At 33.4% G+C, this 19,563-nt stretch overlaps 2 protein-coding genes across 7 annotated transcripts; both read right to left on the reverse strand.

Annotated features, from left to right (window-relative positions):
- Positions 1 to 625: 625 nt before the first annotated feature.
- On the reverse strand, positions 626 to 4,755 carry LOC108476770 (histone-lysine N-methyltransferase, H3 lysine-9 specific SUVH6-like). 6 transcript variants are annotated; one of them, XM_017779092.2, is made up of 3 exons: positions 4,585 to 4,755; positions 3,665 to 3,907; positions 626 to 3,555 (listed from the first exon to the last, which is right to left on the reverse strand). In XM_017779092.2, the coding sequence occupies exons 2-3, from the start codon at positions 3,869 to 3,871 to the stop codon at positions 1,003 to 1,005; spliced, it is 2,760 nt and encodes a 919-aa protein (XP_017634581.1). In that variant the 5' UTR covers positions 3,872 to 3,907; positions 4,585 to 4,755; the 3' UTR covers positions 626 to 1,002. The 6 variants fall into 6 exon arrangements, with proteins under 6 accessions (XP_017634581.1, XP_017634579.1, XP_017634580.1 ...); XM_017779090.2 differs by having other exon boundaries at positions 4,518 to 4,755; XM_017779091.2 differs by lacking the exon at positions 4,585 to 4,755 and adding an exon at positions 4,413 to 4,529.
- An 8,835-nt stretch (positions 4,756 to 13,590) lies between these two features.
- Positions 13,591 to 19,294, reverse strand: LOC108479710 (GATA transcription factor 26). The gene is made up of 8 exons (XM_017782452.2): positions 18,559 to 19,294; positions 16,875 to 17,237; positions 16,116 to 16,548; positions 15,302 to 15,374; positions 14,951 to 15,054; positions 14,515 to 14,701; positions 14,316 to 14,430; positions 13,591 to 14,219 (listed from the first exon to the last, which is right to left on the reverse strand). Exons 1-8 carry the CDS (start codon positions 18,596 to 18,598, stop codon positions 13,915 to 13,917), a joined length of 1,620 nt encoding a protein of 539 aa, XP_017637941.1. The 5' UTR covers positions 18,599 to 19,294; the 3' UTR covers positions 13,591 to 13,914.
- Positions 19,295 to 19,563: the final 269 nt, after the last annotated feature.

Genomic DNA, 19,563 nt, shown 5'->3' on the forward strand with positions numbered 1-19,563 from the left:
TATTGAAAACCAAACAGTAAAACAATAGAACCCTCAAGCATAAACACAATGAGCAATGTTGGTACTTACAATTTGTGGCATCTTCCTCACTCACTTCAAGAAACTGAGCAGCATCTTGGATGCTTGTTGTTGAATAAGCAGATAGTAGCAGTTCACCTTCAAACATCCTCTTAGAGTGAAGCTCTATAAAACGGACAGCAAATAATCCTCTCAACTGCTATATTGCCTTGAATCTGTGTTGGAAATTCTATTATACTTATTTTCTATGCAATTTAGCCCCTTCTATATCGTACATATCAGTCAAAACAAGCATTTCAATTATCGTAGCCCATGCTAAACCATAATGTTTGCATTAGAGATTTCTTTTTCACACTAATTTTTCCCTTTATTTATTTAAATTCAGAGTTCATCTTTCACATATAAAATTAATCTAATTACTTAAACTAGCTTAAAAGCTATGGTAGAGAAAGCTTGCCTCACAAAGCAACAACATGAGCAAAGAAATTCTAGCAGAGCACCATATGCAGAAAAAAACAGCCAGATTAGCTTCATGTCAGAAACCTATAAAGGTAAAATCGTCATGAACCAAATCTATAAGGTCCACGAATGAAGCAAGCCAAAACAGTTTATCCATAACATGTTCTGAATCCATTCGAATCATTTGAGTTTAATTTACACAAAAAAGAGGACTTGCCACGGATTAGAACATCTATGAATTAGCAGTAAACCACAATGACGTGGAAATGATTGTGCTACAAAGATTAATGGTGTAAATGTGGGTGCATGAAAGCTCTCACATGTGATAGGTGTATTGATCAGAGTTTGTACCCGATGCACATCCATAAACGATATGTTCACTAAAGAAGATCATTAGCAACAAAATAAAACCAAAAACAACATTCATTTCATTTACACGAAGCCCTTGCATATTCATATTTAACTATGAACTTGTGCATAGCTCAGTGCTTCTTTAGGAATCCAAAATGTTCTTAATGGTCTGCCTTAATATAGCCTACCAGTGCATTTTGAAGAGCCACAACAGCAAACTTTCTTTCTTATGTCACCATTCTCATCGTGAACTTGATCTATCATATAATTGTAATGGTAAGTCAACTCTTGCAAGGGAGGAATATTTTCGGCAGCAAAGAACATTATGTGCGGGATTCTCTTGTCGTCATGATCATAAAGGACATTTTGTGCATACAAATTAGGTGAACAACTATGGTTTATGAATCTGCCCATATTACCAAACCGTGCCGCATCAATGGTGAAACCACATTCTGGTACAACTTGGCGGAAACTTGAACGTGAATCATGTATTAGTGTTGAAAGGTCATCCCAGAGAGAACTGTCACTGTATTTATTTCCGATGTCAAACAGATATTCATCCTTCCCTGTTCTTTTTTCAGCTTCCCTATCTTCAAGGAGCTCTCCAGCATACTCACAGATAAAACTTCCGGAAGGGATAGAATTTAAGGATCTAACACCCCAGCCCGTTGATTTTGTTTTAAAGATTTCAAACTGAAATTTTATGCCATGTTGACTGACCCTGTTGTAGCAAGAAGCAGGACACTTGCAAGTAGGGCCACATTCATAGACAAGGGGCTTAGTTTCAACAATGGCACCATTATGGTTATATGGGATCTGTCCTCCATTTCTCATCACACATGAACATTTCACAGATTGAGAACATCCATTGATACAATCACAACCTTTGGAAGGAGTACGGAGGCACCAATCAGGATATATCATGTGAGGTACATACAAAAATAGTGGAGGTCTTTCACTGTCTCTGGTGTTTATAGCACAAATGGGAATTATCTCCTTTCCTTTTGAGATGTCCTGTACACAGAGCCCTTCCCGCACTTTAGATTTCCTTACAACTTTCCAAGCAATCTCTGGTTGACCCGGAATTCTGACCAGCTTAAATTTATAAACCAGCTTACCATGTGGTCCCGGTTCCTGCTTAAACTCCTCCACCACATAGAGTCCATCATAAACATATGTCTTACCTCTACCTTCTGACAAACCAGAAGACCTTGTCTCCCCACGAATCACCCTCACTGGATTCTTCACAAATCTGCTATTTGCCAAAGCTAGGTTTCCTCTTTCAAGCCTCTGGTCTTCAGGTTGCTTACCTTTCTGCATCACATTTCCTCCCTGACCCATATAAGTCAAGATATCTGAGTTATCCAACTCATCCTCATAGGCCCCCGATGCTATGATACTAGTGGCAATGGTCCTTTCCCCTTGCTTAATATAATCTATACCACCTTGACTTGGGCGATGAAGGCCAACAATATTGAGCTCAACAAAATACTGAAACTCATCACCAACTTCAACACCAGGAACCGATCCAATAATCTGTTTGCCTGTGTTGACGTATTCCATTTTCTCTTTGAGAATCTTTGCAGCTAGGGAATCCACCCTCTTAAGAGTCTTTCCTTCTCCCTTTATCTTTGATTCTTCTTCATGTAAGAGCTTTCGGCAGATGGCTTGAAATAGGCGTAATATCTCTCTTACTTTGTTCCTACTAGTCATTGCATCATTAGCACGACCGGTACTAGTTCGGCAAGGAGGAAGGCTCACATTGTTACCATATGATCTCTGAGCAGAACTATCATTTGTGTATAGCACATCCTGCTGGAATGAGTCTTTCTTATTCCAAATAACCACTTGGCTGAGTCCTTGATGAGCCCACTTCGTGGAAGAATTGTTCTCGGTATTAGCTCGTGATAGCAATGCGAAGCTGTTCATCCTTTTTCTTTTAGATGAACCACCAGCCAGACCAGTCTTGCAGGTGACTTTCCTGTGCAACCAAGGGGAAGCGATGAGGCTTGGAACAATTGACCTGTCTGATAAAACTTCTTGACTCTCATGATCCTCCTCAAGCAATTGATTCTCAAAGGCAAATGAATCAGAAAGATTTGTCTCAAAATCCTTGTCCTCTGCTTTCAGAGCAATATTACATATAGGATTTTCCTCCGAAACTCTAATATTTCCATCTCTTTTTTCAATTACTTTCTTCAACTTGCTATCAAATTCCTTTGCAGAAGCTCCACAAGGAGATTTGGTGCTGTTTCCAATTATATTGTACATGCACTCCTTCACATCATTCCTAGAAGAAGCTTCGCAAGCACCTTGCTTCCTCATTTTTTCAGAAGGTGGCTCCTCTGGTTTAGATTGAATTTCTTCTGCTGATAGTCTAGGAGCTCGACCTTCTAGAGCAATTACATCCTGAACAGCTTCAATCACTTGTTTACCATCAGTACATCTGGTCTTTTCAGAGGGCTTTTCTTCGTTCACTACGGTCACTAGTTTGATACCCTTGTTCTTTAGAGAGGCAAGCCATTTCATGCGCTCCTCCTCATTAAGAGGAGGAGCATTTCTTCCACAAAATGGAGGGAAGTCTCTCACGACAGTGACTTCTTCCTGAGTATAATACTTCCTTCCTAGAATCCTCCTCCGACTGCTCTGATCAGGATAGGATTTCACGCCACCTTGTGGAAATACCTCTATTTCTGAAGTAGCAACATTCTCCTGAGGCAAATCCTTCTGCAAACAAGAAATTCCATTTACCTTAGTGTCACCTAAAAACCCTTTCACACTCAACCTTATCTACCCAATCAAACAATAATGCAGGGTTTTCAGACTCGTAAACTACCTGTTCACTTGGTCCATCGATCGGTTCATCCAACCATCCACAATCTGGCGGAAAATCTCGAATAGCATAAACTTTAGCGTGCTTACACTTGGATGTTGAGGCAAAATGACCATTTTCAGTTGAAACTCTTCCCGAGCATTTCTCAGAATGAGTACCACTTGCAAGCTTTGATGTTTTTATATGCAGCATGTCATCAGAAACCACCATTTCAAGTCATATGTCATAAAGTGCACAAAAAGCAACCTATAAAAACAACATAAATATCATTAGACAGCAACTGACTCAAAGCTTTACCAAAAAATTACCCTAATCACCTATTTCTAACCAAGAACAATGGTAAAACAGAAATTCAAGGCCATGAGACTTAGTTTCCAAAAATAGCAAAAATGGCTATATCAACAATCAAATACTCCAACCACGAAATAACCTAAAGCAATGTCCCAATACTAAATAACATGCCAACTAAAACGAAGGAGAAAAAGAAAAGCACATAGTAATTTCAAGACAATGGAAAAACTCAAACTCCATATTCAACCAAATAGTGAAGAAGAAGAAAAGCAAGGAATTAAAATAAAGAAGCGTTAATAAATCTATTTTCTCATAAGCTCGTCAGCACCTAAACACAATAATCAATTCTTTCTAAATTTGAAGTTTTCCTGTAAACCAAACAGGACAAAAAAACTCAAATTTGCCATGCATTAAAACGGATACACAAAAGAAAATTAATGAAGGAAAAAAAAAAGGCTACTTTAGCATGCAAAGAAAATCACAGCATTAAGAGTAAAAAAACCATGTGAAGTGATCAAAGGTGAAGAAACTATGAAAAAATGGAGAGAGAAGAAGAAAAGTTTACTCGAAAATATTTGAGAAATAGTAGTAGTAGTACGAAGAGAGGACAGAAAGAGAAATGAGGAACGGACGGTTACTAGCGGAGAATAAGCTGGGAATGGAATCAACGGCGAAGATCGTGATGCTGAACCAGAAATGGTGGTGTTTTTGGCGCGTAGTGGAGAATTGGTTTTTCCCATGTTTACTGAAAAGAAGAAGCTGCCATATAAAAAATGGTGGCGTATGTCAGATGACTGTTTGACTCCTGCCACTGTTCTGTTTTAAGCAATTATTGCTGGCATTGATTTTGCATTACTGGCATTGATTTTGCACATTATTTTTTTTTTACCAAATCTTCTATTTTGGCTAAATCTATTAAAGTTTTTTTAACGGTGGTAAATTTAAATTTTGAACTCATTATGTTGAAGGTAACGTTCGTTTCAAAACATAAAAACAAACAAAGCAGAATGATATCTCAACAAGAAGCATATCAATTAAAAACAAACTAAAACACAATTCCTTTAATAATTTTCTTTATATAAAAAACTAAAATCAATTACAAAATTATTCCGGTGTCATCATGCATAAACCTAATATTCAATCATAATTACTCCACAACTGTTGTCAGAGTTTTCTGTAAAGCTATCAGACTATAAGGAAAAGCTCTCATCATCCCAGCCAGTGTATGCGCAACTACATTAGCTTTTCTAGAAGTCTGATGTCTCTTACATAGCTCCTGAATTCTCAGGACCAATTCTTTATTCAATTGCCCATAGAACTTATCTAAAATAGCTTCTACAGTTTGAGCACAATCTATTTCGACTATAATATTAACCAAATTAGCATCTCACCCCAAAAGGAGTCCATTTGAAATCGCCCAAAGTTCAGTTTGTTCTACACTACATCTGCTAATGTTTCTCCCAACTCCCTCACGCCATGTACTAAGGTCATCTCTCGCCACAGCTGTTGTCGAAGCTAACCCCGAATTAGAATCCCTTATCCTATCCGTGTTCAACTTAATGAAACCCAAAGATGGAGGTTCCATGCTTAACATTGTCTCTTACTCATAGTGTTATCTACAGAGATTTTACGCCTATGTTTGATGGAACTCACCTAACATCATGAGGTTTGGAGAATGTAAGATATATTAAAAGATTCCTTTAAAACACCCACAAATTCTTCTGTTTCCACAAATTCTAAAAATTAATGTCAAATAAAGATTTCCAGTTAACTTCCGTGAAAACTAAATTAAACTCGTTCTTCAAATTCATTGAAATCCAATCCATCAATGGAGCGGAAAAAATTAAAGCAAAACCCTCAAAGGGATGACTTGCTTCCACACTTCACGTGCATTACCACAATCTTGAAGCACATATTCTTCAAGGCTCCCACAAATGGTACAAGAAGGGACACCAAAAAAACCTCTTCGGCATCGTTTTACATTGGTCAACAAGCGTTCCTTAAGCACCAACCAAAGAAAATGTCTTACTCTTTGAAGGCAGGTAAAAGACCAAGCCATCTTCCATTCATTATCTTCTGGATTTAAAGAATTCTGCATAAGAAAGTTATAAGCAGATTTAACAGTGAACTTCCCATTAGCGGACCAGTTAGAGTTTAGTTCATCCTGTCCAACTAAAGGGCTTGGAGACAGAATGCTTGTAATGTAAGAAAGAATGTTATTTTCAACAAAACAACACAAAGTAATTCCAATTCCAATTGTCGTCTGCCAACAAAACCTCCCTTAAAGTAGTACACACATTAATAAACTCAATGTTATGACAAAAATTGAATAAAGGTCTAATCTTCGGAATCCAATTATCAATCCAAACCTTAATAAGGTTGTCAAAGCCAACTAACTAAACAAGGCTTTGACGTAAAAGTGGTCAAACCTTGGAAATCGATCTCCAAACAAAAGAACACAAGCCCCTTGAAATATCTTCAGGACATACATATGTAACCTTGTATTTGGCTCGGAGTATCTTCACCCCCAATGCTTGCTTATTCGTGAGGAGATTAAACCCCAACTTAAGCAAAAAGGACTCGTTTTGCACCTTAAGACTTCGGAATCCAGTCCACCATTAGTGAGAGGTTGACAACAATCTGACCATTTAACCAAAGTGAGAGGTTGACAACAATCTGACCATTTAACCAAAGACAGCTTATGCCTCTCTGTATCCTTACCCCAAATAAATCCCCATACAAGCCTCACAATTTTTGCACAAACACTAATAGGGACTTCTATCGTTTGTATAAAATAATTAGATATTGACAAAAGGAGTGATCACACAAGAGTGACCCTTCCTACCATGGAGAGCATTTTAGCATCCCAACTGTCTAGCTTCCTCCTGATTTTATCCACTATAAGTACTCATTGTCACCCTTCAATGAAATAATGACATTCCCAAGTAAGACTCCAAATCATTCGTCTCAGCAAAACCAAGAATGCAGCAAATTTCTACTATTGCACAAGGCTCAATATTTTTAAAGAAAAACACGTCTTGTTAGCATTCACTTTATGCCCCGAAGCAGTCCCGAACACATCCAGGACATCCCTTACCATCCGTGCCTGATCCACATCTGCTTCCGCAAACAAGAACAGTTCATCAGCAAAAAACAGATGCGATATAACTGGGCCCTTCTTTACAATAGAAATAGGCCTCCTAGAGTTATCCTGACCCCCTTTATGAATACTAACTCAATCTCTCCATGCAAAGAACAAATAGATAAGGGGAGAGAGGACAACCTTGACAGATTACTCTCATCGGAATAAACTCATCCAAGAGACTCATTCCAAATAATCTGCATAGATACAGAAGTAATGCGTTCCATAATAACCCTAGACAGCGAACAATGGATAACAGAGTGTCTTTGATAAAATCCCACTTAAGTCTATCATAAGCCTTCTCCAAATCCACCTTAATGGCCATCCAACCCTTCCTTTTCTTGGTTAGCAACGAGTGAACAATCTTTTGGACAATAATGATGTTGTTCGTAATATGTCTCACTACTACAAAGCTGACTTGGTTCTAACTTCTAAGCAATAGGTGTAGGAAACACAGGCTTGAACCGGTTAGTAATAATCGTTGTAATAATCTTATACAAGACATTACCAAAGCTGATAGGACGAAATTGGGACAAGGATTCTGAAATCTGCACTTTTGGAATAAGCACTAACAGGGTTCTATTAATAGATCAGCTAATGGGAAGACCAGCAAAAATACCCCGGATCCAAGAACACACATCCTGACCGACAATCTCCCTTTGGTTCTGGTAGAATAAAAGCATGGAGCTCATCCGGGTCCGGTGCCTTCAACGAACCCATACTAAATAGAGCACTCCAAATCTTCCATGGTTACATCCCTAGCCATATATTCCAACCCAACCGAATCAATATTTGGAAATAAACCATGTAAGGGAAACAAAGCATGCCTTCAATCATTCAGAGAGTAGAGGGTCTTGAGAAACGAAACCGCTTCGTACGAAATATCTAATGGTCATTTGTAACTCAGTTAATTGCAAATCCAAGAAGCATTGACTATTTGTTGTGTTTGTTTTTATTTTTTTTTAAATCACACATATAATCATAAAAAAATTTACATTTTAAGCATATTCACATTACATAGTTTGGTCATTTTAATCTTCCATAAAAATCACAAATAGTAAGTTGACATGGCAATTAAAAATCAGTATAATGATAAATTTAGCTCTCAATTTTTATATATTATATCAATTTAGTCATAATTTAAAAATTAACCCACAAAATTTACAATTATTCTCAATTTGATCCTAAATCTAAAAGAAATAAAAATATATATAATTATATAAATATTTTCAAAAATATAATAATAAATTTAAGAAATATATAAAATAAAAAATATTAGTGACAAGAAATAATAATATATAAAATTTAAAATATATAAAAATAAATAAATAATTTCAAAAAGTATAATAATTAATTTAAATTTTATATTAATATTAATATTAAATAAAAATGTATGAATGGCTCAAAAAGAAATGAACATGAAATGCATTGATGAGTAATAGAGAGAGATGAAGTTGGACATCCCTAGAGACATGGAACTAACAAAGTTATCTCTCTTGGTTCAGTATTTTCAATTATTGGGCTAAGTTTTCTAGGGCTTTGGTCGTTTAATTGCCATACTTGAACTACCCAAGTTTGAAAGTTATTGATGAAATATTTAAATCTAAAAAAAATATATTCAAGTTTTTCTATTAATGAAAGATTTTACATTACATTACTTTCTCTACTTGAAGATTAAATCTTTGTTTGTTTTTAAAATAAAAAATTCAAAATATTTGTTTTGTAATAGTTTAAAATTTTGTTAATCTTTAAAGAAATTTAATTAAACAATATAATATTAATCATATATATATATATATACACTATAAGAAAGTTTCAATTTAGGAAAGAATCTAATGTGTCATAATTTATATATTGTCATTTGACACTTTAATAAGTTAACATGTGTATATATTTAAATTCTAAAACCGTCTTTGATAATTTTGATCAAAACCTTAAGGTCAACCATCCAATATAAAATTAACATTCTTATTAAATATGTATATTTTAAAATTCGCAATAAATATCAAATATTATTTGCCATATTGAAAAGAATGAAAGCCTCATATTTGCAAATACATAAAAGAAGAAATCATGAATATATAAAAATTCTAGTAATTATTTTGATAAACAATAATAAGCATAAGTTAAATATCTTTTACTTCGTATTATGAGTAAGAAAATAAAAAAAAAATGATATATGGCAAATAATAAATATATTAAAACTCTAGATTTCGCTTTTAACCCTATATAAATAGCTAAAATTTATTTTTACACATGCTCACAAGAAGTTCAATTGACAAATTGCTTAAATTAAATACAGTCAATATATATAATATTAGGGAATATAAATTTTCAAATATATAAGATATGGCAAACTAAATTTGCTTAAAAAATTGACAGCCTATTTGTTATAGCATAAAGATGCCCTTAGAAGTATTATTTGAATACGTTGATGCCAATGATGTCGATTATAAAAATCAATTTTGAGCTTAGTTAATCACCGATATTTAATATTAGTAACTATAATTTCGATGTAGTTTGCAAACATTTTAAAATAATGTTACTTATCTTTTAATACAATATTGGAGTAGGGATGTGGATCACATAATTTGAACTTGTATCAAATTGATGTTTTATAAGAGTTTTAACTATTGCTCCATACAAGTCAATATAATATTAATTTTTATTTTTATTTTATTTTATCTTTTATATAATTTCAGTTAGATCACTAATTAAGTCACATATTTTATATAATGCGTATATTTTAACTTATTACTCTCCATGTTGATATCAATTTTGAAGAATATTAATTGTCAATTTGTACAATTATTGCCCAAAAATTTAATATATGTTTCCATAATTAAATGTCTGAATAAAATTATTATTTAAAATCAATATTTATTTACCATTAATTCATGCATCAAATATAATTGATCGTTCAACATTATAATCAATTTTTATTAGAAACTAATTTTAAACTAATTATTTTAAGCATATTAAATAATAAAATTTAAATATTTTATATAAATTTTTAATAAATTATTTATACAATTATTCAAATTTTAAACAATATTTATATAATTTTAAAATTTTTATAGCGTACAATATAAGTATTTTACGGCATTAAAATATAGTATTTAAATAGTTTGCAATAGACAATATTTAAAATACATTACTTTATATTATTTGTAAAAATCCACAGTTTTTAAATAATTTTATAATAAATTTAATATTTTTAATTAATAAATACAATTAACTCAGGCATCACACCAGATAAAAAAATAATTTAAAATATAATACTTTATTGAATTTAAACCGACTTAATATTTTACCATATTTACGAATGTAATATTTGTTTAAAATGAGCGTTAAATATATATATATATATATATATATATATATATATATATTATTCAATAGGATATCCAAGTTTGCTCAGGACAGAATTTGCCTCAAAAGAAGAAAGTGCATTTTGTTCTTATAGTTAGTATAATTCTTTGAAAGGAATTTTTAATACTAATATATAATTATGTTTTTATAGTTAATATAATTTAATGGTTTGTTAAAATATTAATAATAAATCATTAAAATTTACTAATATTATTATAAATAAAATATATAAAGTAAATAAAAATAAAAATATGAAAATAATTATTTTGATGTTTAGGTAATTAGTGGTTAAAAATAAGAGCAACGTATTGTGTTGCAATTTGTAAGGAAGGGATAAAATTGTTTTTGAATAATTGAAAAAAATCAAAACGAAAGAGTGGATTTTTTTTATAGTTTTAATAATACAAAATTACTATTTATATTATAAAATACTTATTTTTAGGGATAAATTTCATAGTTCAAATAGAACTTTAATTTTGATTTAACTGTATATATTTTAAAAATAAATACATCAATTTATTTATATATTAGATAAATATAATTATTTGTGTATGCAATATATAAACGCATACAATGGTTCTATAATGAAAATCGTGTTAGTGGTTTATGAAAATTGAATCAAATAAAAATCTCATGTATAAAATTACACAAAATCGAAGTTAATATATAACATTACATATTTGATCAAATTCTATTATATCTTAATTTTTTTATAATAATTTAAAAATTGAAGTAACCAAACTTAGTAAAAATTTATTATAATAGAGAATAAATTACATATATAATACAATGTGATACATAAAACTATAATTGTATACTTATTTAAAATAATTATTTTACCTTTTACTTAATAAAGATCAGAATTAAACCTTAAATACCTGTATTGCATCGATTCCACAAGAGGCGCCAAGTCATCCAACGGTCAAAATATAAAAAAGGCGGGAATCTATTCAAAAAACATAGCATATTTTATTTCCTGAAGTGCGGTTGGTTGAAGCTTAAAAAAAACCTAAGCTCTCATCCAAAGCGACGCTCATTTTCGTCAGTCGGATTTTATTATTACTCCTTCTCTGGTTGCCGAAATCCCGCTGATTTTCCGGTTTCTTCTACCGGAATCACAGCAAAATGATGAAGAAAGAAACATAATGATAGGGAAAGTAATTAAGTAGTAGGAGATTTGGATACACCGGTGGGATGATCCAAATTCGCATAGAATGAAAGTGAAATGGATAGAAAACGGGCATTGCCTTCATGCGCTAACGGGAAGGTGCGGGATGGTGAGATTGCCGATGAGGAACTGGAGCTTAACGAAACGGAGTTGCCGGTGGGATTAGTTACTTCTGGGTAGCATTTTGGTAAGCCAGATGGTTAAACTTCTTGGGTTTGTCAAGTTTTGGTAAAAAGAACTCTCCAGCACCTCTTAATTTTGATAATGAGCAAAGTGGTCCCTCTAAAAAAAATAGAATAATTTAATCCCATCATTTCGAAAGTGAGCAATGAATGACAATTAATCACGATCTTAATTTTTTTCATCAATTGTACATAACTCTGATTGATATAATAATAAACATAGCCCTCAAAGTTTGCATATCATGTCAACTTGGTCTTGATTTAACAAATTTAGCCCGTAACATTTGTGCAAATGTGTAAATATTGAGGCTAAATTTGTTAATTTTTTTAGAATTAAAGCTAAATTGACAAAAATATGTAAACACCAAGTGCTAACTTTGTTATTATATCAATTAAAATTATATGTAATTGATGCAAGTAATCAATGTTTTGATTAATAGCCCTAAGTTACTCAATTTCAAAATTGATAGAAATTAAATCGCTTCAATTTTTTTTTTAATAACAAATTTACTCAATATTAAAATTGAAAGGGATTGACGAGTTACTTTTATCTCAAAGTTTTTACTGAGAAAAAGATGGAAGAATAAATCACAACTATGTAATTGACTTACACACCGCCGGAGCAAATCATTACCAACTCATACACTACAAATAATTTAAATTGCTCTTCTAATTCAAATCCATCACATAAATTTTTAGAATCAACCTTCAATATCACTAAACCAAGAGTTAGAGTTTTGCAATATGTTAAGGGGATAAATATCAAAACTCTACGTAAATTTTGATTCAATGTGTAATGTGAGCTTTGATTTTGTACAATTTCATACATGAAATTTTGATTTGATTCAGTTTTCACAAATCACTAGCAACATTATCGAATTAGCATCATTTTTATTGATATATTGCATACAAACAATCATATTAATCCAATATAAAAATAAATATGTATATTCATTTTTTATATGTATACAATTGAATCAAAATCAAAGTTTTTATATATATATAAACCACAATTCAAATTTTATATGTATAATTACACCAAATTAAAGCTCATATATCAAATAGCACATCTTAAAAGGATTAAGATGGAGTAAATTTACCCTTCAAAATCCAGTATCGAGAGGTCCACAGTTGTGGCTTTTGCACACGTGTTGATGTCATAATTGGTTAGTTGTTGGATAATGGAAATGGACCATTAAGCCATATCTGGAACTTATTTGTTGTTTAAAGTCAAGCCTTAAGTAGTGGATAAAATTCAGGACCTGAGATGAAAATCGAAAAGTGGTTTGTGTTTTTTGACAATATTTGTCAACCAAACAGGTAAAAGGTACATTTTTTCTCACCTTTTTCTCCCCCATCAATTAAGGGGTGCTAAAGTGATTGCATTTACATCAAAGCATAGACTAGTGCACACCCCATTGTTCATTTTCATTTAGCTCACGAGTCATACCAAAGAATAGGTGCCCCCACTTTAGTAGGTTATTCCGGATTTCCAAAGCAAAAATGCTCCCCACCTTACCCAACAAAACATCCCCAATGATCGGCCCACTACATGGCAGATGCAAGGGCGACCAGAGATGGTTGCATTTACCTTGTCTGAATTTTGCCTTGCATTGTCTTCTTTCATTGATTTCACGTGTCTTGTCAAAGAAGCCTATAGTATCTTTGCACTTCCTTTCTGTGTTATACTAATAAACCTGCAGTGTTTGAGAAGTTACCCTAAAATGCGAACTGTAATAGTGGGTTTGCAGTGTTCTAATCATAGATATTCACATTCTAAAGTGATAATGGGGTATATAAATTTGAGTCTATGCAAAAACTACATTTGCATACAAAAACTTTGTAGATTACCACCTCTTTTGCTTTTCCCTGTTTGGAGCTATATATTACAGTATGTTGTCAACCTATACAAAAAAAGAACCCAACCGAAATTCATCTTTTAGCATTCTAAGTTCAAAAAGGTCAAGGGATAAAAGAGCAACCATCAAACCCAATTCACAGACTTCAGTGTTTGGCATGCAAAATATGTTGATCCCGGTCCTGGGGATCTCTTGCAGAAGGAGTAGACTTTTATAGTTCTAGTAATTAACAACCATTGCTAAGGATGGACATGATGTGAGCGTGCTGAGCTACTACTAGTGCTAGCCTGTTGCCCAAAACTTAAAGTAGGATGAAGCAGTTCGGCCTGCGGAAATGACCCATTGGGTGGCACATCCAGCAGCAAATCTTGGTCAGAACTTTCATTGACAAAATGGAGAGAATCCAGCAGAAGAGAGCTACCATCAGGAGGCAAGGCGAATAGGCTTCTCGGACTAAAGCAAGAACCATCATTGTCTATGACTTCTTTGTTTTCGCAAGTAGCCTTCATGACCACCCTTTTGGGGCACTTTATGGTCCTTGCTTCTGAAAAAGAAAAACAAGTTAACGATCACAACAGCTCACAAGATTAACGATGGATTTATTTCATGCAGGTAATAACATCCGAGAAAAGATATAGACCTGGAAAATTTTGACTTTGGCTGTCACGTGATCTCTTCATGATCACTAAATTGTTTGATGTAGTGGCAGTTGGTCCTCTAGCAACCACAGGCGCTCCAATACTATCTTGACATCTCTGCAGCAGAGAAATGAGAATATACTCAGGCATCCAGTGAGCAAAAAAAGTTCATTGTCAACAAGTGCATCAACTGATTCAAACCTTAAGCACATGACGGCGTTCCACCCATTGGGATTTAGTCAAATTAAATAATGCAAGTCTTTTCAAAGTCCTACAATCTTCAGCTTTCACCCCTGGGACAGAGATATTAAAAACCCCTTCTGCAAGCAGTTGCTGAAAGTAACATAGGTTCTCCTTGAATTGAGAGCTTTCAAACATGCTTTGGAGGCTGCAGGTGCAAGGATAGCTATCAGAGATCCCACATCATGTTTCAACTAGTGGCCGTCTCATTAGAAAAACAATAACATCACTGGTTTTTCCCCTTTTTCTTTTCCTCAATTATCTAATCTCAACAATATATGCTTCGGATACTATTGAATAGAAAAACAAGCTTATCATTAGTGATTGCATTCCATTTTACACAAACCAGGAACTGCAAAGGTATTACTCCCCATGTTGATAAAAAAGAAACAAATACCTATCAGGAAGTTTGGCAATGTCGACTGGAGGTAGGTACTGCAACAACTGCTGCTGCTCTTCATTTGTTAAATGTTTCACAAACTCCTCAAAGTTGAGGATATCCTGCTCCACACGAAATATTGTCACATACGAAAGAACAAACATATGCACTCGGATGTGAATTTTTCATGGCAATTCAACCTTTTGCTTCAGATGGAGGAATCATGGGGTTGATTGTGAAACATCCGGAGTTTGCATACAAAATTAGGATTTCCTAGTGCTCAATTGAGACATAAATATATATATATATAGCACCTCTAAAATTGAGTTATAAAGCTGTTTCCAACAAAAACGAAACAGGGGAACTTACATTTAAATCTGTGTTACACAGCGGTGACTTCTGACTTTCCAGCATTAGTGATTTTTCAATTTGAGCCTTGTCCCTGTCAAAAGCCAAAAAGAAAAAGGAAATATTCATCAAATGAAGGCACTATTATCCAATTTCTCCCATTCTAGAGAAGCTACAAGCGTATCTTATGGCCCATGGCTCATGAGCCATGAAGAAACCATATACTAAAAAGTCTTCCTGGAAACTGCAGATTCAACAAAATTACTACTTGGGAGATTTCGAGCTTAATTCCACATGTAGTGTGGCTGTAGGATACATGCCATCTTTACTCCCACAAATTTTATCTTGATCTTTCCGAGTGTTAATGGTAAAATTTTATAATATCAGAGTTGAAAAACCACACTGTCTACACCGATACTAGTTTCATACTAGCAGATTATGTTACAATTTGTAAAACTTCAAGCTTAATTCCACATGTAGTGTGGTTGTAGGATACATGCCATCTTTACTCCCACAAATTTTATCTTGATCTTTCCAAGTGTTAAATGGTAAAATTTTATAATATCAGAGTTGAAAAACCACATTGTCTACACCGATACTAGCTTCATACTAGCAGATTATGTTACAATTTGTAAAACTTCAAGCTTAATTCCACATGTAGTGTGGTTGTAGGATACATGCCATCTTTACTCCCACAAATTTTATCTTGATCTTTCCAAGTGTTAATGGTAAAATTTTATAATATCAGAGTTGAAAAACCACTGTCTACACCGAAACTAGTTTCATACTAGCAGGTTATGTTACAATTTGTAAAACATTATACTGAAATATTTACCTCTTAAGTTGCTCGTGCTGCATTCCTTCTTCAGCCGGGTTCTTAGCCTTCTCGATTGCATGTCCTAAAGATTTCATGGCCTTGCTATCGCTATATACAGGGAAGGTTGAAGAATGTGAATAAGCCTCGTTTGTTGAATATTGTTTGTTTTCAACTGAAAGTGAGCTAGCTTCAGATTCCTCATCTCGAGCTATTGAACTTGGATGTCTAATTAGAACACTTCCATGTCCAATCTCAACAGAAACCATGGGTGTTTCACTCTCAAGAAGTAAATCCTCCTCGGAAGATCCAGAGAAATATGAAGACTGTTGCTCATGTAAAATAGTATATAAATCTTTCGTAAGTTTCTCAAGAGGAGATTGCTTTGGACGATTTACGAAGGTTCTTTTCTTAGAAGGTACCATTGACTCCCACACATTAGATTGAGCAGGTCCTGGACAAAAATGGAGAAGACAATTTAAATGAGTACTTCAGGTCATTTTAAAAGTACAACCATGCAATGAAGCCACTGATATCAGCCAAGATCAACTCGGCAATTTAAGATATAATGATTATATTTCTAGGAAGATAAACAACCATTTTCTTTTCAGCCACAAATAGCACTCATGAATCTCTACCAAGTTCACAAGATGGACTATGATACTCCAAAGAATCTAGTATATGATCCAATAGGTCTCTTTCATTTCGTGACAAAAATATGCAATCCACTCTCATGCAGTCAAAAGAGCTATGAGGAATGTTGACGGCATTGAGTCCAACCTGTCAAGTCACTAGCATCTGCACTGCCAAACTGCGCGCAGCTTTCAGAATTAGATATTGCTGATCCAGAACTTGATCTATTACTACTATCTTCATCCACAAACTTACGGAAACCCAGGTTGTAATCAGGGGCAACAACTGCTGTTCCATGATTTGCTTTACTTTTCAGCAGTTTGATTTCTTTGTTCTTTTTTATAGATATGTTCTTCATTCTGGAAGTTCTACGATCCTCATAATCAGCAGGTTCAACCCGAGCATGAAGTGGGGTATAATTTGCAAGGGTCCCTTTAGTCCTCCAACGCGACCCGCATGCATTGCACAATACTGGCTTCTCAGGAGGTCCATTACGCCATAGAGGAGTGCCTATCACAATGCATTGTTGCTAAGAAGTATATACTAATTAAAGATAAGGAGATATCAGAACTGTGATAAGATCATGGCAAGAGCCATGAGCCAAAATTTATAGATTAGTATTTTCTTGGCCAAATTCAAAGATAAATGCACCATCAGATAAATCTTTTTCAAATTATGGCTAATACAATAGACATCTTTTGCCTAAAAAGTACTCAGGGTTGATGCTCTTGCCTCTACCAAGGCCAACAAGTGTAATAGAGATTCCATTAACACTTGAACTTGACACAGATTTAAAACTCACATCAATGACCAGTAAAGGCTACAAATGAAATAACTTGAGTTGCGGTGATTGGTGCAAACACACCATGGAAGTCATTGAGAATGTTTAACTGCAATGATACTTACGCGGATGAAGTGTTTAATGGCCTAAGAGGCAAAACAACGAACTTCAAAATAGAATGGAATGTTACCAAGAACAGAAAAAGAATAAAACAATGAGTTAAAATGGATATGAGTGCAACACTTCAAAGTGATTGACATAGAATTCTAGTCCAATGGAGGTTGATAATTCTTATCAACAAAGACCAAAAAAAAAAATTTAGAGCAAACATGAGGGTACTTGCTTATTAGCATTGAAATTTAAACAATAGCTTATTTATGAGAAGAGGAAATGAGCAAGAATTCTATCGAGAACTCAATGGCAAGTGCACCTATAAAGGAGTCAACATGATGTTGCAAGGAAATACATTTCCTTTAATTGAATAGAGGACTGAGGTTTGGCGTGATATGAAGGCTTACAGACATCAACAGAACGATGGGAAAGCAATACCAATTTAATGTTAAATCTTAAAATTCAACAACATAGACTAGCAGTTCTCCAGTATCCAAAAGAATTCAATCTCACTTTACTTTGTGAGATGTGTTGGAACTTTAAACAAGAGTCAAAGAATACCAACCCCAAGAGATAAAAAGCTGAGAAAATGAATTGAGGTTGAAAAAAACAATTAAATTCAATAACAAACTCAAGTTCTAAGCTTTACATGGATTGGGAAAAAAAAGGACATCTGTTGTTCTAAATCCACATACAAACAGAACAACACAAAGAACAGCATATATTATGAAACTTATTATCTCTGTCCATGTAATCTGGTCCTTTTTCTGCATATTCCCATGATGTAATAATTTATCAAAGCACATAAATCATAGAGCAAAAGTATTGATTTTAGAAAAAGGTTGAACATTTACATATACCCAAGGACTCCAAATTCTTGTTCATTTTTTTTCTAAAAACTTTATATCCAAAAAGTTTACTGGAGAAACAAGAACTCACTTGTAACTCCACAGTGATAGCAAGGTCCTTGCTTGCCCATGTCTTTCTCTTTGGCTCAAGGGAAGAAAAATAAATTTAAAAATAACAAAGAGAGAAAAAAAAAAGAGAGAAAATTTTTATTATTGACAAAAACTTTGACCAAAAATTGAAAACCTTTTTGAGAATAAATTTGATTGGTTTCTTCAACCCTTATATGACAAATTCAACTGGTATTAAAGACTTTTGTGCAAAAACCCAGAAAACAAGTTTAGTTTGCAGAACAAAGAAAAAGCTTAAAAATGAAAAAACACCCAGAAGAGTTTTTTATATCTATTTTATCAGCCCATAAAACATGAATCAATAAAAGCAATAAAAACAAGCCAAAAAATCAAGAAGAAATGAAAATATTTAGAGATGGGTATTTGAGCTGGGAATCTGTACAATCCAATGAAGAAAGAAAGAAATAATTAAAATGACTACTTGAGAGGAATCTAATAAATGGCCGTGAAAAGAAGAAGCTGAAATGGGAAGAAAGATAGAAAGGAAAGAGAAAGGAAGAGAAATAGAAGTGAGCTTTTTTTATGTTTGTATGTATGTATGGATGTATACTAGTCTAAATGTACAAGTAAAAATGTTTAGCTTTCTTTTTTCATTTATTTACTTTACTTCACTTCATTTTATTTACAAATTTATTGATGTTTTTACTTGATTAAAAATGCATTATTATGTTGAAAGATTAAAGAAATAGTTTTAAAAAATGAAAATTATTCAAAGAAGGGAGTAAGGTAATGGGATATTATTGCATACTTGCTGTTGACTGTAAACTTTTCAGCTTTGTTGATGTCCATAAAATATATATAAGTTCCCCAAGAAAAAAAATATAGAATTTCAGAAATAAATTATGGTTAAAGAAAAGAAAAGTCACCATAAGACGACAACAGTAACATAAAAAATTCAAAAAAAACACTGTTTATTTTTATGATCAAATTTTGATTTCAGTCCTCTAATATGTTTATATTTAAAATT

Source organism: Gossypium arboreum, chromosome 12 (genome assembly GCF_025698485.1).
Source record: "Gossypium arboreum isolate Shixiya-1 chromosome 12, ASM2569848v2, whole genome shotgun sequence".
Taxonomy (NCBI): domain Eukaryota; kingdom Viridiplantae; phylum Streptophyta; class Magnoliopsida; order Malvales; family Malvaceae; genus Gossypium; species Gossypium arboreum.